This window comes from Tetranychus urticae, chromosome 3 (genome assembly GCF_039701765.1).
Source record: "Tetranychus urticae isolate SD_2017Ah chromosome 3, NJAU_TeUrti_SD_1.0, whole genome shotgun sequence".
In the NCBI taxonomy this organism is placed as follows: Eukaryota; Metazoa; Arthropoda; class Arachnida; order Trombidiformes; family Tetranychidae; genus Tetranychus; species Tetranychus urticae.
Genome location: NC_142960.1, coordinates 8092505 through 8114000, shown reverse-complemented (window position 1 = coordinate 8114000; position 21496 = coordinate 8092505). Strand labels below are relative to the sequence as shown.

General features: G+C 31.5%; 4 protein-coding genes across 4 annotated transcripts; 3 read left to right on the top strand and 1 right to left on the bottom strand.

The window, feature by feature from the left end:
* The first annotated feature begins 924 nt into the window (after window positions 1–924).
* LOC107366934 (alpha-2-macroglobulin receptor-associated protein) lies at window positions 925–2214 on the top strand. The gene is made up of 2 exons (XM_015934578.3): window positions 925–1140; window positions 1234–2214. Exons 1-2 carry the CDS (start codon window positions 958–960, stop codon window positions 2104–2106), a joined length of 1056 nt encoding a protein of 351 aa, XP_015790064.2. The 5' UTR covers window positions 925–957; the 3' UTR covers window positions 2107–2214.
* Window positions 2096–4251, bottom strand: LOC107366931 (cytochrome P450 4V2-like). The gene is made up of 4 exons (XM_015934575.3): window positions 3866–4251; window positions 3671–3783; window positions 2888–3584; window positions 2096–2834 (listed from the first exon to the last, which is right to left on the bottom strand). The coding sequence occupies exons 1-4, from the start codon at window positions 4065–4067 to the stop codon at window positions 2296–2298; spliced, it is 1551 nt and encodes a 516-aa protein (XP_015790061.2). The 5' UTR covers window positions 4068–4251; the 3' UTR covers window positions 2096–2295.
* Window positions 4252–7691: 3440 nt separating this feature from the next.
* On the top strand, window positions 7692–9177 carry LOC107366939 (uncharacterized). Its single transcript, XM_015934583.3, has 2 exons — window positions 7692–8121; window positions 8556–9177. Exons 1-2 carry the CDS (start codon window positions 8107–8109, stop codon window positions 8988–8990), a joined length of 450 nt encoding a protein of 149 aa, XP_015790069.1. The 5' UTR covers window positions 7692–8106; the 3' UTR covers window positions 8991–9177.
* A 2347-nt stretch (window positions 9178–11524) lies between these two features.
* LOC107366935 (uncharacterized) lies at window positions 11525–21276 on the top strand. Its single transcript, XM_089269315.1, has 5 exons — window positions 11525–11953; window positions 16032–16224; window positions 16293–16855; window positions 18464–18656; window positions 20458–21276. Exons 1-5 carry the CDS (start codon window positions 11662–11664, stop codon window positions 21008–21010), a joined length of 1794 nt encoding a protein of 597 aa, XP_089125441.1. The 5' UTR covers window positions 11525–11661; the 3' UTR covers window positions 21011–21276.
* The last annotated feature ends 220 nt before the right edge of the window (window positions 21277–21496 follow it).

Sequence of the window (21496 nt, the reverse complement as noted above, 5' to 3'; positions counted from 1 at the left end):
AAAAACATGAAATAATCGTAATTAGTAATTACACGTTACTGTTATTTTACAATCATTTTATTCATATATTGATTAATCATCTCCCCATTAAACCACCCTTATCTAATCATCTGTTTCAATTTTAATAGATTTCTTTCAAAACCTGATTTATTCACACTTTATCATTACCAAGGTTTTGTCGATCAGACTAAACTGTACCCTACAATTGAATTTACACTGATTAATCAACTCATCCAAGTATTATCTCAATGATTCATCATATTGAAAGCTACTGAATTATTATCAAATTATTGTTTTATTAAGGTGTATTCAAATATTAAAATCGGTTGACAATTTATGATGTTGCTTGATGAACATTAAATCACCAACATTAAGCTCAAAAATCGCTGATAACTTTGATGAAATTGATCTGTGTTGTGGATTCGGGGTCAATAATCCAATCAGTTGATCATCATTTGACAAATATGGACTAATTTCAATTTGCATCAAAGCTAGGTTAGATTATTGGTTGACATATTATTTCTCTTCATCTTTTCCTATCAAATATTGCCATAAGTCTGAATCACTTTCTATTTTTGAATTCATATGATTACTTTGGTTATCAATCACATTATTTCAGGGTGTTTTCCAGAGATTGAGCTAGATTAAAGTATTTAAGGTTGCTGGGAAGAATTAAATTCTGTTTTTTTCATGATTGTAAATGATAAATTATTGAATGTTGCTTTTTTATCTTTTGGATCACGATCTTGAATTTTGAGAATTTTGAAAATGGCGCCTTTGTATGTTTTTGCCTTCTTTCAAACTTGATTCAAGTCACTTGATGGCTCAATTGATCACCAATTGGTCATTTCAGCTGATTAAATTTTTAATTTGCTTTAAATGTTGTTCACTCTTGTCATTTCATAGTTATTTTTTATTTAATTTAGTTGGCTGACATCTGCTGATTATTTTTCCACCATGAAAGTCAATCTTAGTTTTATCATGTCATCCCTGTTTGTATTGTTACTTATTGTAACTTTGTCACAATCAACTAGTAAATATTCACGGGAACTTAATGAAGAAGTGTCACTCTCTAACGATAATATCGATAAACCATTTAGGATGTACAAATTGAATCAACTATGGGAGAAAGCAAGCAAGGTAAGGCCAATCTCTGTGCTGTTTACTTTTGCTAATGCTATTGAAATCTAGCTGATCTGATTATTGTTTCATCCGTTTTCCTTTCCTTTTTAGAGGTTAACTGGTCAAAAATTAAAAAACTTAATGACTGATTTAAAGGATCATGATAAACAGGAAATAAATCTCAAAAGGCTTAGAACTGAAGGTGCTGATAAGGATGGTATGAAAGAAGCTGCTGTCCGACGAAATTTAAAAATAATCTTGAAAAAGTATAGTCTTGAAGGTGACATTTTAAATTCTGAAAATGGCAACTCTGTTGGAGATTTCAAGACTTTTGAGAAATCAATATTCCGTGATAAAAAGCTGGATAAGCTGTGGCAAAAAGCAATGGACACGGGTTTCGATGAAGAACAACTGAAACTTTTGAAAGAAGAGTTTCTACATCACCAAGATAAAATTGATGAATACCACAGATTAATTACTGAACATGAGATTGCCTCAATCGATACCAAAAAAGATGAGCTTGATAACCATCTAATCAGTTTTGAAACCGCAGAAAAAAAGACAAACATTACCACAGGATCCATGCATCAAGCCTTAGAAGATAAACATTTTGAACTGAAACGAAATTATGAAGATTTAAAGACTAAAGTGAAAGATCGCACCATTAGACCGAAAGGTAAAGAATTTGAGGAAGCGAATGTCCAAAAATTATGGAATCTAGCTCTTGCCGGAGATTTCACTCGAGACGAGCTTGAATCATTAAGAGATGAATTAACTCATTACCAAACTCGAATTAAAAAGCTGCATTTCTTTGAGGAACAGTTGAATAATGAACGTCTTACGGGTAAAGATACTGTCAACCAACCTGATGATGTTAAAGTCTCAAGTCATATCGAGAGAAAAGTAAAAGAACTGAACTACAAAGTGGATAAAGTCCACAACGAACTAGAAAAACGAATCCTTAAACGTCATGTTGAACTATAATCATATTTATTTTTGATAAACTAATATTTCCTATTCCTCATAAGGATGTACAAATTTTCCGGATTTGCAATCAAACCAATTTTTAAAAATAAATCTTTTTCAGAGTAATCTGTGATAACAATTTATAAATTTGTTTTGATTTGATGCAATTATCCAGTCGATTTAAAGATCGGAAAAAGTTGAGATCAATCAAGAAAAGTACAATTCATTTTTCCTTTTATTGAAAAAAGCATACAAAGGTTCGGTTGGTTTCAGAGTGAAATCAATTTCTTGGCCAATCTCTTCAAATGGTTTCGTGGACTTGATTTGAAAATGTTTAACCAACAAAGCAACAAGTAATTTCATCTGAACCATGGCAAATCGTTGACCAATACAATCCCGAGGACGAAGGCCGAAAGGAATATAAGAGCCAGATGGAAGTGAAGATGCATTTGATTGTTCAAACCGATCTGGATCAAATTTTGTCGCATTTGAATAAATTCTTTCATCTCTATGGATCGAGTAAATCGAGAAGAAAATGAAAGCACCTTTGGGTAACACTTTATCATTGAAAGGTTCATCTTCCGTAACTAATCGCGAAGCAAACGGCGCTGGAGGAAAAAGTCTCAATATTTCTTTTACACATTGTTCCGTATAAGTCCATTGTTTGATTACATCTAAATCCACTAACTGTTCATCAAAATCAGCCACCTCTTGATATATTTTTTCCTGGACATCGTTGTTTAGGCCTGCAATGTAATGTTTTTCAAAATTTGTTTTTGTGTGAATCTGTTTAACTTACCTAAAACATAGATTAACCAAACAAGAGCGTTATTTGGTCCATCATATCCAGCAATGAAAAGTGTTTTCATTTCTTCGACTGTTGCCTCAATTGCTTGGTCAACTGATTCTGTTTCATTCAATATTTGGTCAAAAAGATAAACCATTATGGATTCATCAAGAGCTGCTCGATAGACAAATTTCCCGTTTTCTGGTTGTGATTCCGTTTTGCTGACCAAATAATTAAGGATTGCTTCCTTCACTAGTAAATCAACCTGTTCAATTTTACTATTCAAACCAATCAGACACCCATACAAGCTATGTGACCAATCAGGCCATAGAAACGGATTTATGGTTCTAAAAAGGGTACCTTTAATGAAACATTTCAAAGATTCATCCAAGGAAACTAATCGTTCTTCATCGACATCAGTAGCTAAGGTTATTTTTATCAAGATGGATAACGAAGTCAATGAAACAAATTTGGTCACATCAACACATGTACCTTCAACAGATTCCAATTTTTTCAATAGCAGCTGACCCTTCAATGTGACAGTTGGTACAAAATTGGAAACTGAAGCAGCCGTGAATTTTGGGCGAATCATTCGTTTTCGTTCCTTCCATTTAGAAGCTGATGAACAAAGTATTCCATCGCCAATAAAGTAGCGCAAATATTCAAAAGGAAATCCCTTTTCGAGAATCGATGGTTTTGCCAAAATTTCCTGGTAACACAGAATCGAAGAAACTCGGGAAAATCAGTTTCATCACTAAACCAATATTTTTGACTCTCTGTCATTTATAAACATACCTGAGTCCGCTGATAGTCAATTACACCAATCACTGGAAACCAACTCAACCAGAAAACGCCATAACCAATTTGTCCAAAGTCTTTTGCATATCGTTCAAGTGTGCTTCGGACAACTACAACAGAGTCCAAAAAATTTCAACAAATAAGATGAAATGATAAGGCGATTCGATGAACATTAAAATGGTTGAAACTTACGATGTGTTTTATCACCAAAAATGGGAAGAACTTCAAATAAATTACCAAATAAAATGTTCCCCTTTTTTTGGGCAAAAGTCTGGTAGCGCTTGACTGAACGTATTAATGAAATTAGTTTGATTAAAATAAATACAACAAAATTTATTAACAGTATTTTGATCAACAAATCTATATAATTGGTGGAATAGCTTTTCAACAGCATTTTGGTCAATATTATACAACATAATATGGCTACAAAGAAATTTGAAATGAGATAACATTAAATTAAAAATTGTATTTTCAAATTGACTAACAATTGAGATGATATTTACCTAACCTGGCACAATCTTCAAAACAAACAAAAGGGCTGAACGGGACTAGAAGAATATGATTCTTAATGGAATCTTCATTTCAAGTAATTGTCAGTTTATTGTTTATCGCTTCGATGGGAGCTGATTAGCATTCAATTATTTGCATACAATTATTAATATTTTAACATTGACTTGATAAACAAGAAATGAACTCAACTTGTTCATTTTATCCATTATTCAAGATTTGTGACTTTTAATTGTTATTTTTTACAACTCTTACCCAACTATTGCAATTCACAACTGTCATATTTATAAGCGTATACAGCTAAGATCATAATAATTGAGAGAAGCAATAACAATTTATGTGATTACTATGAACGTTCTTATAAAGCTTGCTGAATAATTAGCAGTATTAATAAATTAATCAGATAGCTAATACAGTGCGAGTTTGTCTTGCGAACGAATTGTTTGGTTTTCATAAAAATCAAGAAAATCCAAACGTTTGTCTCCCACTGTAAAACTAAATAATACAGTCACAAATGAAAATTAAAGTCGATACAAACAAAGATACATGTACGATTTTTTCATCGGGTTTGACAGTTTATGGTCACAATTAGATGACTTTTGTTTGAAAGACGCTAAAGTTGGGTTTTTAATGGATTAAATGTTGATCCAAAATGGTCGGTTGAAAATTAGATTGAGATAGATTTTCAGCTTGAGTTTGCTCATCTCATCAGTGTTTGTTTATAATTTGTAACTTTTTCAGCATTGATGTTGACATTTGATACACTCCAATTAATGATATTAAATAATTTATGATACATGAATTTGATACATGCAGTACTTTATTCCAAGTTCTGATCCTGTGTCGGCTCATAAATGTATCATGATTGACAATCAATGGTTGCTCATTCCATGAAAACAGAAAGTATGGAAGAGATGCACCGATGATTCTAACATCAGTTTGAAACAGAAGCCGTCAAGAGAGCTGTTACGGACATTGAGACTGGGTCAATCCAGCCTCCTATCCTGATTGTTAATTTCAAAATAACCATTTCCATGGCCAAATTCATTGAAAAAATATTATTCTGGTGCAATGTAATCTTTGTGTTATATCAATGTTAAATATTTATCCAAATGAAGTTAGCTTTCCTCAATAGCTCAACGTAGACTGAACCAATCCTTAAAGATGTCACTTTGCAAATATTACCAGTTTTTAGATCCAAAGATCAAATATACTTTGATATTAAAAAAGTTATTGAAATTGTAACACTTTGCAGATTGAAATGGCCGATGGAGGATCAAAGTCAAAGTGAATACTGAACCACAACGATTATTACCATCGTTATTTGTATCAATAAAATGAATTTGACAGAATGTTTTGTTTTTTTGTAAATAAAAATGCAAAATGAATTTTATTACCTGAATAACATCCCATACAACTCATTTATGTTAACTTTAATGAGAAATGAAAATGTTTGCTTGAAGCAATTTTAAAGTGCATCTCATTAAAACTACTTACTGTAAAAACGGTTGAATAATGCGAAAACAATAAACATATTATTTAAACTCATCTGCAAATGTATTCCGATGACTATGTTTAATCATTGGAATATTGGAACTTGATTTTCAACTGAAACTATCGATTACTATTTATACAGTAATCAAGACTTTCATTCTTAATCCAAGAATAAAGTTGTCAAACAATTAACCGAAAGAAGGTCAAATTTTATAAATAAATTGATCAATCATTGAACAAAATTTAATCAAAACAATTACTGAATGAATAAAATCATGTCTGTAATGAAACAAAACTTTGATCTCAAAAGGTTGATCAATTGATCGATACAAATGTCTGTATCAAAGCTGTACCAATAGCGATAGTAAATAATGCTGCTAAATAGTTCCAGAAATTTAATGCTAAAATGATTCTTGTGTTTTATTGTTGGTTTATTTAAAAGCAATGATCTAGTTCATACATAAAAGTAAATCCTAATTGTGTAAATTAAAAGTCGAAACATCATTCAAATTACAATTTTGCCACATAATGAAAGGGATAAAAAAGTCCAGTAAATCTGGTTACATTGTGTGCCGAATGACTTGGCATCGCTGACTATCCATTTTGATTTATATTGTTCAGCTTTCACATTCCACTTTCATTAAATTTACGTTCCTAATAACCAACAATCAAACTCATCTCAACTTCAGGGTCAAGGTTCGTATTATGGCTACTTGGCTTCAAAAATGTGGAAAGTGTTTACCTTAAAGCGCAATTATTTGAAACAACAATTATTTTACCTTTTTCTCTATTCATCATCATAAAAGTTTCTCACCTAATTATCAGGTTTATCGCCATCATCATCATTACCATTAGCTAACTCAGTAACATGTTAAAATTTGTTAGCCTTTCGGTCAGATCAAAGTAGAGGTAAATTCATTGATAATTTTTAGAGACGAATGTAACTTTGAATGTTTTTATTGATGAAAGAAAATTTGTTTTCCAATTTGTGCCGATTATTAATATTATTATATTCATTATCATTTTCATCAAACAAACGGCTGATTTTACAATATGTTAATGTGTGTATTAAAAGGGAAACTGGATCAACAAGTGATCCCTTTATTTGTATTATTATCCACTTTTTACATTATTGATTTATTAATAGCTCATCATTTTGATGTTATTATACTTTCTTGATTACAAATTAAATGCCTGGCAATCAGGTCAAAAGTAATTTTCACAAAAAATTACTTTTTTCTAATTTCTTTCAGTTAACACAAACATTTACATTAAGCCAACTCAGTGACCAAACTCAACCCAATATGACACGACCCACAGGACAAACCAAAGCCTCAGCAAAGCCTCCAATACGTTTCCTGAAAACTACAAAATTTTCATCGATATTAAACTAAATCATCATTTTCATCATTTCTTCCGATACGATTTCATATCAAACCATCGCATTTATACTGTAATTGAAAATGGGCTGAAATTCAAATTGATAGAAGTTCTAATCTACTCATCAAAAGCAATTTTGTCACCTAATAACGGAGTAGCCCTTGGCTGACCAAGCATAATCTAATATCTATTGGTACCACTCAATGTAATCAAAAAAAGCATTTCATTAATGATGATGATGAGTCTGAAGATGATTCTGATGCTTATCCTGATGGTGATTTGGTTGAAAAATATTGTACTTTATTCGCGTTGGAAACAAAATGGTCAAAAAAGCAAACCTTGGCTGAGTTATTATAAAATACTGACCTTCACTGATTTGTTTTGCAAATTGTGTACCAACAGCAAGTCCACCAAGCTCATCATTTATATCGTTTTTTACAGCTCAGCAAAAGTCAAATGATCAAACATTGGTGTGGCCACCAAAGCCGACATTATTGTACTCATAAACTTGAAATGGAATAATGAAATGAGTGAAAAAAAAGGTAAACCTGGCTTCTAGCCGATTCGAGCTTCTGGCCTTAGGCATCGCTCCCTTTCTCCCTCTTTACAACTTGATTCACTACTCTCATTATCATCATCTTTTTCATCCTCATCAGTTGAGCAAAAAAAGATCCACTCATCTTGAATTGTTTTTCTTAGTGCTCACAAGATTCACCAGAAAACCAAAAGTATTTGTGAAGTTGCTTTCATTTTGTATCATTTAGTGCAATTGATCCAACAGTTAACCAACAATTAAACCAAACCATCAATTTTAACCTTCTTCAACCATCAAAGTAAATCAATTTCAACGGAATCAAATCAACTTTAAATATTGACGTTTAGCTGAGTTGTTTGTTACAATATTAAACTTGGATCTCAAGATGATTGTTATTCATCGTTTAAACTGCTGTTAATTGTGAAGCAAAATTTCATGGATTGTAATTGTTGTTAACAATTTATCAAAATCAATTATTTGTTTTATTTTGATACAATACTTGGATTGAATTAAAACAATGCAACTCCAAACGGTAAGTTAACATTTAAGTCAATATTTATTAACAATTTACATTTAAAACTAAAATTGTTTCATGTGAAAATATAGACACAATTTGCAAATTGTAATTGAGGTGAATCTTGATCTAAATCAATCAATTGAATGAGTTCTAATTAGACAATGACATTGAAATGAAGCCATTGACCATCCAATTACTTGAATTTGATCACAAAATTTGATGTTAGGCGTTAAACTGCACGTTAATATACAATTTAATGGTTTGATTGATATAAAAAGGCTGCAAATTTTGTACATAACATGGTTGAAGATGATTAATGTTGATCAACAGCATAATAAATCTTGTATTTTGAATGATCCAGTAATTAGCTCAGTCAATCAGTAAAAAGTTGAACCTAAAGGAAAGAATAAATTAACTTGAAATTTAAATTTAATTTTGTTTGTTTACAGTTTATTTGGATTCCACTTTTGGTCATCTCTATAAGTTCAATAAAATGTGATAAATCTTCATCTCAATCTTCAACCAAAGGATCATTATTAACAGTAGCAAGTCCACTGATGAAGAGTCTTATAAAGGAAACCTTGGCTTACATGGCTGCACCTTTATTCATGCCCATTGCCATTGGACGCACATTGCGGTCACCTCCAGGTTTAGGTCCTGACGGTTCACCAGTCCAACGATTTGCCAGATATCTGTTTAAATTGGCGACAATGAAGAAGAATGACGCTGAAGAACAGTTAAAGAGCGATTTGTTTGATCTGTTGACTACTCATAGACGCAATATTGTGCTGACAATGAAACAATACCGGGAATTGGAGAGAAGCTCAAAAGCAGCCAAAAGTTTACGCAAAAATCACCGTAAAGCAAAACAATTTATTGATTAAAGATGGCAATTTAACCGTAATCAACTCTCATTGAATCCAAATCTCACTTAAACCACCAACGAGTTTCCCTCAAAGAAACTCGCCTTCCATATAATATCTCATTCAATTGTTACAATATTGTACTATTTTTGATGCTTTCAAATTTTATTTTTAATAAATTATTCCATTAAATTGCAAGATTTGTCAATTTTAATTGTAACCTTAAATCCATTGGAAGTTGTATTTACTCTTCATTTTTGAACCATTAGTTTGGTTTTAATTTAGTTGTGAAAAGCAAGACATTTGTTTCTTTATTTGGGCCACAATTTAATTTGATCAAATTCAATTAACAGTTTCATTGATGTACAAATGGTTCAAGAGGTAAAACTGGTTGTCAAAATTAATAGAAATGGTTATTTAGTTTGATCAACATTCCATCTGATTGTAACAGTTAAGGTGTTGAGTCAACTTTAATCACAATCAGCTTTTCAATTACAAATATCCTGGTCAATCTATTCATGGTTAATCAACAATTATCCTTACAGTTAGATTCACTTTAATTTACTTGGACATCACGCTGGTTCACCAAAACATTAACCAGTATCTTGATGACCAGTGAACGACTGACAGTTAAAGTAATGAAACCCATTGAAGAAACAATAAAGTCAAAAATTGTGATTTATGAGAGTTGAGATGAAGTTAAATTAAATTTTCAAAATGATTATTATTGTATTTTATAATGATAAATGAATTTAGTTTCAACAGTTTCAATCATAAACAATACTGATACTGAACAAGTTGAATCAATTTATAACTCAACAGTTACATGGGGTTAGACTTTGAATTTACATTTAAATCAATCACCTAATTTGATTATTTTAACCCGATTCGCGAAACTTAATCAATGGAGACTAAATTTGGTTACAAGTCAATAGCATTTGTTGGTTGTTTTTTGATCACAAAAGGCAAATATTTGAATAATAATCATTGTAATCGGTGAATTACAATTACTTGACCCAAATTGATCTCTATGATCAGGGAAAATACATTTTAAAATTTTGATTCTGATTCAGTAAAAAGTGTCTAATCAATCTTCAATTGTAATATTATTAGACATTAAAAGAGTTAATTTTCTGCTTCCCAAGTTTAATTAATCGGATTAACTGTTATAAATTGTAAATTGACTAACCTTAAAACCTTTATTCACATAAATAGAGATGAGTGTTGCTATTTGTAGGATTATGATTTACATTAAAAATGTTACAATTAAAGGTGTACATTTTAAATGTAACTGTTGAACAGCATTTAAAGGTAAAGGTCAAGGCCTACTTTTCATGTTAATTTTATCCTTTGTTTCCTGCAGTTATTTAATCATAAAAGGCTGGTTAATTAGACAATTTGATTAAGTTGCCTATGGTCATTTAAAAGGATATAATTGTTACAATTTGGGTTGCTCTTAACCTAAACCTAAATCTACTTAAAAAGTGATCAAAAATTGCTGCTGTTTTCTGGTTTCTACAATTAACTGTGTTATTAACAGACGGCTTGATTGTTTCCGGGTCATCATTTGATTGTCTTCAGTTGTTGAAATATTATTAGTTAATTAACAATTGTTGACTGGTTCAAACAATGGCGAAAGATGACATCAAAAAAATGATTGTGTCAACGTTATAATTAAAAAAAGTCATTTCTTGAATAATCTGACTCTCGATGCTTAAGTCAATTCAATGGATTCAAATTGGATGCTCTAAATGATCAACAGAATCTATTTTAATTTACTTTAAATTGAAGCTTTCAAGGCAACAGGATTTAACTGTCAATTGCGTCAATCAGCAATAAATACAAAGTCAGAAATAATTTAGTCGATATTTGCTTCTTATTCAAGATTAATGTTTGGGTCAGTTTTTAGCCATAATTCATCCTGTGTGAAGGTTTGTGAACATTTCATCTTTTCAAAGGAAGTTGAAGAAAATGATTCCAACGAAATATTAATGCGTACAAAGGTTCAGTTTAACAGGACTTGAAAATGGATCAGATGGTTGAAGAAACTTGTTTTACAGATGATGGTGAAGATGATGTAGATGGGGAAAGTGAATGATGGTTCCTAGAAAGTGTTTTGGAAAGGTGAAGCTGAGCAGAATCCTTGGGTGTACCTTGAAAATGAACTTTTTATTCCTTCCTGGGAACATTTTATCGATCATCATCTGAAGAAAGATAAGGTTTATGATTAGACAGAGAGAAAGAGAGAAATTATCATGAGAATAAAAGAATCAACATCTTACAAAGTAGTGTAAAAGACGATTGAATGTTAAACAATAACATTGTCACCTGCTTAGAACTCTTGATTTCACTCAGGATTTTACTATTCAACAACTAACCAACAATATCTATTCCTTTGTTTGATTGCTTTAAAATTAAATATATTTTAACACTTGATCAACCTGAAAACCATCCATTTGCACCTTTGCTTTCCTAATTTCACTTTGTACTTCATCAAGCAACATTAATCTAAACTTAGACCTTTATTTCACCAGAAATATCATTTTGAAGGTTCATTGTAACGGAATTACAATCTGTTTTGTATTGTAATTGATTATAATTGACTGTAATTGGTTTTAATTGACTGTGATTACTGGATCACAAGTGGATAAGTTTATTTGCCATTTGAATCTTATACTCGGTCAGAAGCAGGATGACAACACCAAATAATGAAAATGACACCAACAACAGCAACATTGATAAAGTTGTTGTTAAGATCGAGCAAAAGACTGAATCCGTTAAAAAGGTTGATGCAAATGCTATTCTATCAACTGGAACTTTGCCTGATGGAACCAAATATCATGTTCGACTGATGAGATTGGACGATGTTGATGAAGTATTGCAAGTTTGGAAATCGATTGGACTTTATGAAGGAACGAATACGATACAAAGTTTCCATGCAATTGATCCAGAAGGCTTTTATGTTGCGGTCAATGAAAAAGATGGTGAGTTTATAATCATTTAATTGTCTCCATATTCATACATTTTATGTCCATGTGAGTGTTTGTGCTTGTTTTAGTTTAACCTTACCCTCTATCCTTTACCCTTAATGCATATTTGAATCTAAATCCATTCAAAACAAAAATCCAATCTAAACGATAGTTTCTTAGCCCATTTTGCTGCACAATTAGACAAAATAATAACCTTTTAAAACTTATGAATACAGTAAATGGATATGATTAACTAAAGTAATTATTTTTGATTGACTCAACTGTAGCTCAAAGGATCGCAGTGCTTTAGATTGAAATACACAAACCGTTCGATTAAACAGTCTTATTAATGTTTGAGCAATATTGATTGTTTATGAAGCTAATGATATTTGTTTTCATATTAAGTTGACTTCCATTCCTTCAATGCAAACTGCAAGAATACGGATAATCATATCATTTGAAGTCATTTTATTAGCTGTTAATTCATTGTTATGATTGCTCAGCCAATGCGACGAGTTAATCACAAAATAAAAGCTTAAGTTGAACATGAAATATCAGCTCAATTCAGAGGGAATTCATTTAAAAAAGTCATTTTTTAGAGGCTCAGCAAAAATTTGTATCTTGAGTTGACAGCTTGAGGCGATTGAATACAAACTTGAGAATATACAGCCATGAAATGAAAGTTGAATCCACTTTTTAAATAATTTACGCAGGTAATCAGGTATTGATTATATTATCTGAATTAGATAATAATTTGATTGATAAAGCAACAGATGTTTAGCTTTGTTTATAACCACGTGTGTTAATTGTTTTGTTAATTTATTGATCTTTTGAATTTGTGACCATAATGCCTAGTGCTATTTCAACCGAACTCAGACTCAGAATAATAGAACTAGTTAATCAAGGTTATAGTGAGAGGGAAATTGCCGATCAAATAGGTGTTTCAAGGGGAGCTATTCAAAGATGGAAAAGAAGGATTAATCAAGCTGGCAATGTTCATGACAATTACAAAAATTGTGGACTTAAATCACCTATTGATGATTCCATTAGAGAGTTGATTTGTTTAAAAAGTATTGAAGATCCTTTCAAATCTGGCTCAAGAATAAGGAAAGAGCTTTCGCTTGATTACTCTGTACAGTTAGTGAACAAGATTCTTAGGTCACAAGGCTTAAGATCATATCATGCGGCAAATAAACCTAAATTAACTGAAATTAATAGACAAAAAAGAATCGATTGGTGTACATTCCATCAAGAAGGAATAAATTGGGAGAAATGCATTTTCACTGACGAGTCATGTTTTTCCACTGAAAAAGAGGGAATTAAGTTAGTGAAAAGGCCTGTTGGTACCAGATATGACCAGAATTATGTTCATCTTCCTGATCATACCAGACGTAAATTAGTCTCAGTCTGGGGAGCAATGACTTACAATGGACTAGGACCGTTGGTTAGATTAGACTCAAGGCTTAATCAATTCACCTACATTGAAATACTTGATACTTATGGTGTTCAATTGATAAAAGATACCTTCGGTACCGATGAATGTTTCTGGGTTGACGACAATTGTCCGGCTCACACTGCTGATCTTGTTTCTCTTTGGTTTGAAAATTGTTCACCATTACATGGTATTAATTGTAAATTATTAAGGCTTCCTCCTCAATCACCTGATATCAATTTAATTGAAAATGTATGGGGTAATATCAAACATAAATTACTTTACAGTAATGAAATAATTACGAATGAAAATCAATTGTACCAAGAAGTATTGAAATTATGGGATGAACGAAGGCAGCAAGATGACTATTGTCCTAATTTATTTTCATCTCTTGATTCAAGATTATCTAAAATAATCAGAAATGATGGCTTTGTTATCAGCTATTGACCAAATTAACTATCAATTTGATAATAAATGCGCAATTGATTTAAAAAGTGGATTCAACTTTCAATTCATGGCTGTATTTCTGTAGAAAGAAGGAAAATAACATTAATAATGAGAAAGTATAGTTTTAGATTGAAGATTGAGATGTAGTTTATTGAATTTTTAAACGTTCTTATAGATTATTTGAAAAATTGAAAATCCAAACCAAATGATTTAAAATTGATATAAATTGGATTCCTGATGTCAGATCTAGCTATTGATGAGGAGGCTATTGATAGTGATAAGGAACGGACAATTAAGATGTTAACGAATCAACAAATATTCATCAAACAGCCAATAAGCTAGATAAATTAACGAATCAATTATTTAGATCAGCTTTCTTATTATTTCTTATGTTAATAACGTAAATAACATCAGTGATTCAATCATAAGTTTTATGGAGCGCTTTAAATACAAAAAAATAAATGTTATTATTGAATGAAATACTGAAATATTCATGAAACTAATCAGACAAACTGTCATCTATTTTTGATGAAAAAAGAAAAGAAAAATTGATAATTTCCTAATGAAAAATGAAAATATTGAATCAGAAGCTACTTGTTGGGATAAACATTGAGACGCTTAAAACTTTTACATCAATTTTTATGGAGGTTTGATGATATGTTGGCCCGTTAAGAATCATTGTAATTAGTGCCCATACCTTACAATGAAAGACAAAATAATTACCAAAATAAAGCCGGATCTATTGAAAGGAATGATTAAATCAGGGAATAATTCACTTAAAAGCATCAATTTTGGGAAATCCGATTAAATTGAAGGTTAGGAATGACGCTTGAAAAAAGCATTTAATGACACAAAAAGAGATGAAAAGATGAATTAAGCTTAAATTATATAAAGTTTATCTATTTTAAAGATCAGAAGCAAATTTTAACGAAGGGTTAATGCAAATCCCTTTTATAAAATTAATAAAACAAAAAGATTAACGTTAATATAAACCCGAATGCATATTTTGTTTTCTGGTTAAAGGTTTCTCTGGTTTTCGTGTTTTGGGTAAACAGTTTGATGTCAACTTTTATTAACAGGATTATTTGAATGGAATTATAATTTCGATTGATATTAATTAAAAGGTTCCATTATAATAGCTTCTGGAAGATGGATCATTTACCAGGGAAATTTCAATGCAACCAGAGATCCAGAGAAAAGGCTGAAAAAGATTGATCTTGTTGATTCTGGTATGAAAGCTGCAATTGAATGGACCCAAAATTTTGTCAGTTTTGTCCTACTTTTTGTTCATGGAGAAACTTGCTTTCATGGTAATAATAGGAAAAATATTTATCATATTGAGAAATGATGAAGTAGTTGCATCGATATATAAGTTAATAATCGTGAATTATTAGGTGAATGGTGAGAGATGGCATTTATATGAAACCTTTCAGTATTACCTTAAAAGATTCCAAGTTTAGTCAATTTTGGGCTTCAACAGGCTTACAATTGTTCAAGAAAGTGAATTCAGTTGATGTAAACGTTCACATGGAGAATCTGAAAAGATGAAAACATGAAAAAAATTACTATTTACTAAGTATGTCAAGATTATAAAGAAAATTAATATCACATTCTCTAAATTCTCAAACTCTAATTAAACTGGAAGTCTATTCAGATCACAAGATAATATATAATAACATCCATGGTAATTCAAATGGTTGGAGGGACTCTACATACTCTGTATTTGCATAAGCCTTAACAGTTATGATTTAAATTGCTTCCAATCTTAATGAAAGTTGAATGATTGCCTGCTTCATTACAATTCACTTTGTTTTCCTTTGCTGCAAACTTTTCTTTTCCTGCTTGAACCTTTAATATTCAACATCTCAAGATGAAAATGGAAGTAATTTTCAACATTTTTTGTTCTGCAAAAGCCTTCATTATTGGTCACTTGAAAAACAATGAGTCCTCTTGAATGCGTTATGTTAGCAACAACTTCACTGAACCAGAATCTAGAATCAAAATATTGATGAAACAAATCACACTTAATTGCAAGTTATCATCAGCTTGTGCTTGCTTTCATAATTTTAAGCTTTGCGTTTGTCCGGTGCATTGGAGGAAACAAGTGAAAGGAAAGTTTGAGGAAATATGAAAACTTGAAAAGATGAAAAGGTTGAATTAAATTGTTACAAATCTCTAGCTTGACGTAACTAACGGGTTCGTTGATAATCCCAGGAAGTATCATTGGGGAAGTCGGCGCTGTTTTTATCGAGCCGACCACTGCATTTATTGGGTTGTACGCAGTTAGACCAGATTGTCAGAAGATGGGTGTTGGTTACGCTGTTTGGAAGCAAATGATGAAGCATGTTGGCGAAGCAAATGTTGGTCTTTATGCTCTTGACACTCAATATGATATGTATCGTAACAAGTAAGTTTAGTTTAATTGCAGTGTTAATGAACAATAAACTCTTATGTTTGTTTTTGGTTTGATCGCAGAGCTAAACTTGAGATTGAAGATCCGGTCAAGATTGTTGAATTTAAAAAGATAGGAGAGACTTCACCTGAAACTCTTGCCAACTTAACCCAATCCATAAACAATGTTGAGCTTGTCCAGGTTGGTGTCAATGATGAAATTATCAATCAAATCATTTCCTATGATCAAACAGTTGCCAGACATGATCGAAGTAAATTGATACCATTAATAATTGGTGAACCAGATGCGTTATGTTTAGCAGCCATTGATCAAACATCGAAAAAGCTATTGGGTTATGGTGTTATCCACACATCGATTCTAGACAAGGCAATGGTTGGACCCATTTTTGCTCGATCAAGCAACATTGCAGAGTTGCTACTTTACCACTTGATTGACCGGTTTCCGATGGCTAAATCATCAGGCTTTTTCTTAATGACTTGTGACTGTAATAAAGATTTCATGGAAACAGCTAAAAAATTGAATTGCACCAAAGAGCACATCTTACCTCGGCTATTCCGCTCTTCTTACCCACAAATTGAATGGAGTCAGGTTTACTGTATCACTTCACCCAATTATACAGTTGTTTAAGCACACACTGACCCAATGGTTTGTAGACAATTAAATTAAATCAATGAAACATAAAAGGAAAAAAAGGTTCATGATAAATGAAGCGAGCGATCGAAAGAGAAAGGATTCTCAATGTAATGGCATTTTGCTTTTATGTTTCATCTCTTCCTAAGAAACGGCTTTTTAATTGTTTTTATTTAAATTTGATATCTTTTCTGCTATCGTTTGGAGTTGTCGGTTTTGTGGTTGATGAGGTTACAATAATGAAAATGTCTAATAATCAAAGCCAGAAAAAAATTACTGAGTTGATTGAGTTTACCATTAAACTTTTTCTTGATGTGATGATTGGATGAACAAAATGATTTCAACGCACCGATGAAAAAACTGCACAAAATTAACACAAAACTCATACAAAATTGAATAAAACAATCAACATGAAAAAAACCCAAAAACAATGTCACAGGAACCCACAAAATTTGAAGCCAAGTCAACAACAATACAGCCGAAAAGCTTGGAAGTTAATTGCAAGGAATGAAAAGCAATTTATCTGCATAAATTAAATGACTTGGACTTCATAAAATCATCTTATTCACAGCATTTTTAACCAAATCAAAATGTACCCTTTGTGGCTATTGTAAAGCCATGTCAAGTTTCTGATGTTAATTCAGATGTAGCATTATTAAATTTGGATACTGATCAAAGTTTAATTTAACCTGTCACTTCTAATCGAGGAACCATTATCAAGATCATTTTCATTCAATCAGACAATCATAAACATTGTAGTTCCTTTAATGGCTATTCATTAGAAATAAAATGAGTTAACTTATAAATAAATTGTTCACATTTTCAAATTTTATTGATAATTTACAGTAATCATTAATTCTGAAAATAACTTTACAGTTTACACTTAATTTTGAGTTAATTTAAGGTTAAAAAGTCTCATTATTTGTCGATGCATTGAATCAAGTTTTCCTTTAGGTTCAAACTAGTTCAACTCTTGTACTTTACTCTTATTCAATTTATTGAACAATATTTTTCCTGGTCATAACCTAGATTCGGGTCTAATATTATCAGTTTATGTACCTTGTAAATATTGATTTCAATCGGTGTGAAAGGAAAAATGGTTTTAATCAATAGCAATGGTGAGTAAATTGTCAAGACTCTTGAAGTGGAAGGACCTTATGGTGGTGAAAGGAATGTAAAGCCACAATTCAGGTTTGCTATTGAAAATGAACAATAAGAAGAAATAATCATAACAATCAACATGGGATGGTGAATGAGTGTCTATAGACATCACACTGAAGTAATTACAATAACGAAAGAAATTAGGAATTTCAATTCCAACAAATAATGGGGAAAAAAGTAAAAAAGTGTGACCAAATTGCTTTTGAAAATGATAGTTTAGTCAGTTTAATCACTCGAAATTTCAGCCAAACCATCAATTTTACTATCTGATTAGTCCATTTCGTCTATTATGTTTCATTGTTAATAGTGTACAATAGCATGGTTTACATGTAAATTCGTGATAATTGTTGTTTCTAGTTGGTTGGCGTTTTCTTGTTCTTGCTGGTCAATATGTAGTTACTGTCTATGCTTAAAGTTAATGTACTAACCGATGATTCTTTAGGCTCTATTCTTGGATGTTGTGCTGGAGTTTTTGTTGATCCAAGTGTAGCTTTCATGGGGCTTTATGCCGTTAGACCAGCCTTTCAACATAAAGGTATTGGCACAAATTTATGGAAACAGACTGTCATTCATATTGGCGATAGAAATTGTGGTCTCTATGCTGTTCCAATACATTATCTCACCTATCGAGACAGGTAAGCTTGAAGTTGAAGAAAATCTTATATCTATTAATATTATATTTATTATTGAATAAACGAGACCTGTGTTGGGAAAATATTGTTGTTACTAAAGACAGAATTGTCACATTATGCCAAAACGGCAAAAACGGGTATTTATTATTGTCTGGATAGGATTCAATGGACCAAGATTTACAATGTAATTGTTTTGAGCCTAAATGAATTGAGAATTAGTCAAACTTAATTTTCAAAGATCATATTCAGCCTCAAAAACCAGCTTTTTAACAGCAAAACAACACTTTTGCTATTGAAAAGACACAAACAACACAATTGTAACATTTTTGCACAAATTGACACAACTGCTTAGGAAAAATGGGCGCAAATGGATAAATATAAATTTCTTTCAAGTTTAAACTCTGTCAGTTTGTGAAGATATGAAAACTGTATCCATTTGTGTGAGTTAAAAGTTTCTCTGACCCACAGTTCTCGAGGAAATCGCGGTCAAAGTTGAAACTTCGATCGCCTTTTGTACAGTTGTGTGATTAGATATTTTCATGAAACTTATTTTGCTAAGGTAACTTTTAACGATACACAAGAAGACGAAATTATTTTGAGACAAAAATTTTGTCGTTTCCTTTTAAAGCAATAGATTCGATTTTTAGTTAAACCGAACGAACGGAGTGACCATGAGATTTAGAGATCTGAAACTTAATACTGGTCCATAAAATTTGACTGCAAATCTCATGGAAAGAATAATTTTCTCAATATATCAATAGTTCGCTTGATTTTGGCCATTGGCCTCAAAACTTTGTACCTCAATATTTCGAGAAGGGTAGTACCTAAAATCATTATTTTTCGATCAAACATTAGATTGTATCATGGAAATTATTAGCACGAAATATTAAATCATTAAAGATCATACGGAAAAAGTTATAGCATTTTATCACTTATGGTTCAGACTTGATTCTTGGTTGATTGAGTTAAATGGTTACTCAAACACAAATTGTGTTTGTTGGAGATATATTCATTATTAAATTAAATAAGTCATATTTAATTATAGCCCATAATTCAATCTAATGTTTAGCCGTAAAATTATGATTTTAGGTGCTTCCATTCTCGAAATATCGAGGTTCAAAGTTTTGAGGCCAATGACCAAAATCAAGCGAACTATTGATATATTGAGAAAATTATTTAATCCATGAGATTCGCAATCAAATTTTATGGACCAGTATTAAGTTTCAGATCTCTAAATCTCATGGTCACTCCGTTCGTTCGGTTTAACTAAAAATCGAATCTATTGCTTTAAAAGGAAACGACAAAATTTATGTCTCAAAATAAGTTCGTCTTCTTGTGTATCGTTAAAAGTTACCTTAGCAAAATAAGTTTCATGAAAATATCTAATCACACAACTGTACAAAAGGCGATCGAAGTTTCAACTTTGACCGCGATTTCCTCGAGAACTGTGGGTCAGTGAAACCTTTAACTCACACAAATGGATACAGTTTTCATAGCTCCACAAAATGACAGAGTTTAAACTTGAAAGAAATCAATTTTTGTCCATTTGCGCCCATTTTTCCTTAGCAGTTGTGTCAATTTGTGCAAAAATGTTAGAATTGTGTTGTTTGTGTCTTTTTAGCAACAAAAAAGTTGTTTTTGTTGTTAGAAAGCTGGTTTTTGAGGCTGAATATGATCTTTGTAACACTCTCAATAGGTTTTTCTGATTATAAAGGATTTCAATTCGATTTATTCATTGACTTTAAAAGATTCGGTTGAGTAGATGTTTATTTAATAAACTTGTTTTGGTCTTTCTTTCCAACAGAGCTGGTTTCCGTGTTGAAGACAAGATCAAAATTTTGGAATACGAAGGATCTCAATTGAAGACAGAAGATTTGGTCAGCAAAATATCGAACATTGAGATAAAAAAGATTGTCGATGATGATATTTTACAACAGAAAGTGTTCAATTATGATTCCTCTGTGGTTTATTTTGATCGATCAAGTTTACTCAAACTGACATTTGCAGAGCTGGATACTCTTGCATTGGTTGCTATTGATAAAGACAATAACTCCATAGTCGGATATGGCTGCATAAGGACCAACAACATTAACAGAGCCATGGCCGGACCTATTTATGCCAATAATGATGGCGTTGCCGAGTTACTTGTTTATAATCTTCTCGTCAACTTTCCGATCTCTTTGACCGCTGGCCTTGATTTCATGACACCTGATTGCAATCCAGGAGGATTGCGTATAGCTGCTAAATTGGGATTGAAGAAGAATGAAGATCTTCCTCGATTGTTCCGCAAGAGTGTCCCTAAAGTTGATTGGAATCGAGTTTATAACATTCACACTCCAAACTTTTCTCCCTATTAATCAGTTTAATTTATCGTGATAGATTTCATGTCCTCTTAACTCTATCATTGAAAACTCAAAGTTCAAACATCGAAGTGTTAAACAAATAAGTGTTCAATTAGTGTCCAAATTATTGTTGCCTTTATGTTAAAGTAAAGTAGCCTTACTAATTGTGAGATTAAGCTGTTAAAATGTGATGTTCAGACAAAATTGTTATGAATTTATGATGTTATTATATTGATTGTTTATTATTGTTAATTAATAAGTAATTAAAATTAAAATCACTATCTCTGAATCCAATATAAATATTGATGCTGCCCGATGAAAGACTTAGCAAATCAGTTTAAACTATCGGGAGGCACTCAGAAGAGCCAAAACAAAACAGCCAAATGCGAAATAGCCAAAAGTATAAGATTTATAATTGCATGGAAAGAGTCAAATTGAACAATTAAAAGCTTTCAATATGACTATTTAGATCTTTGATTACATTATATATTCAAAAATAAT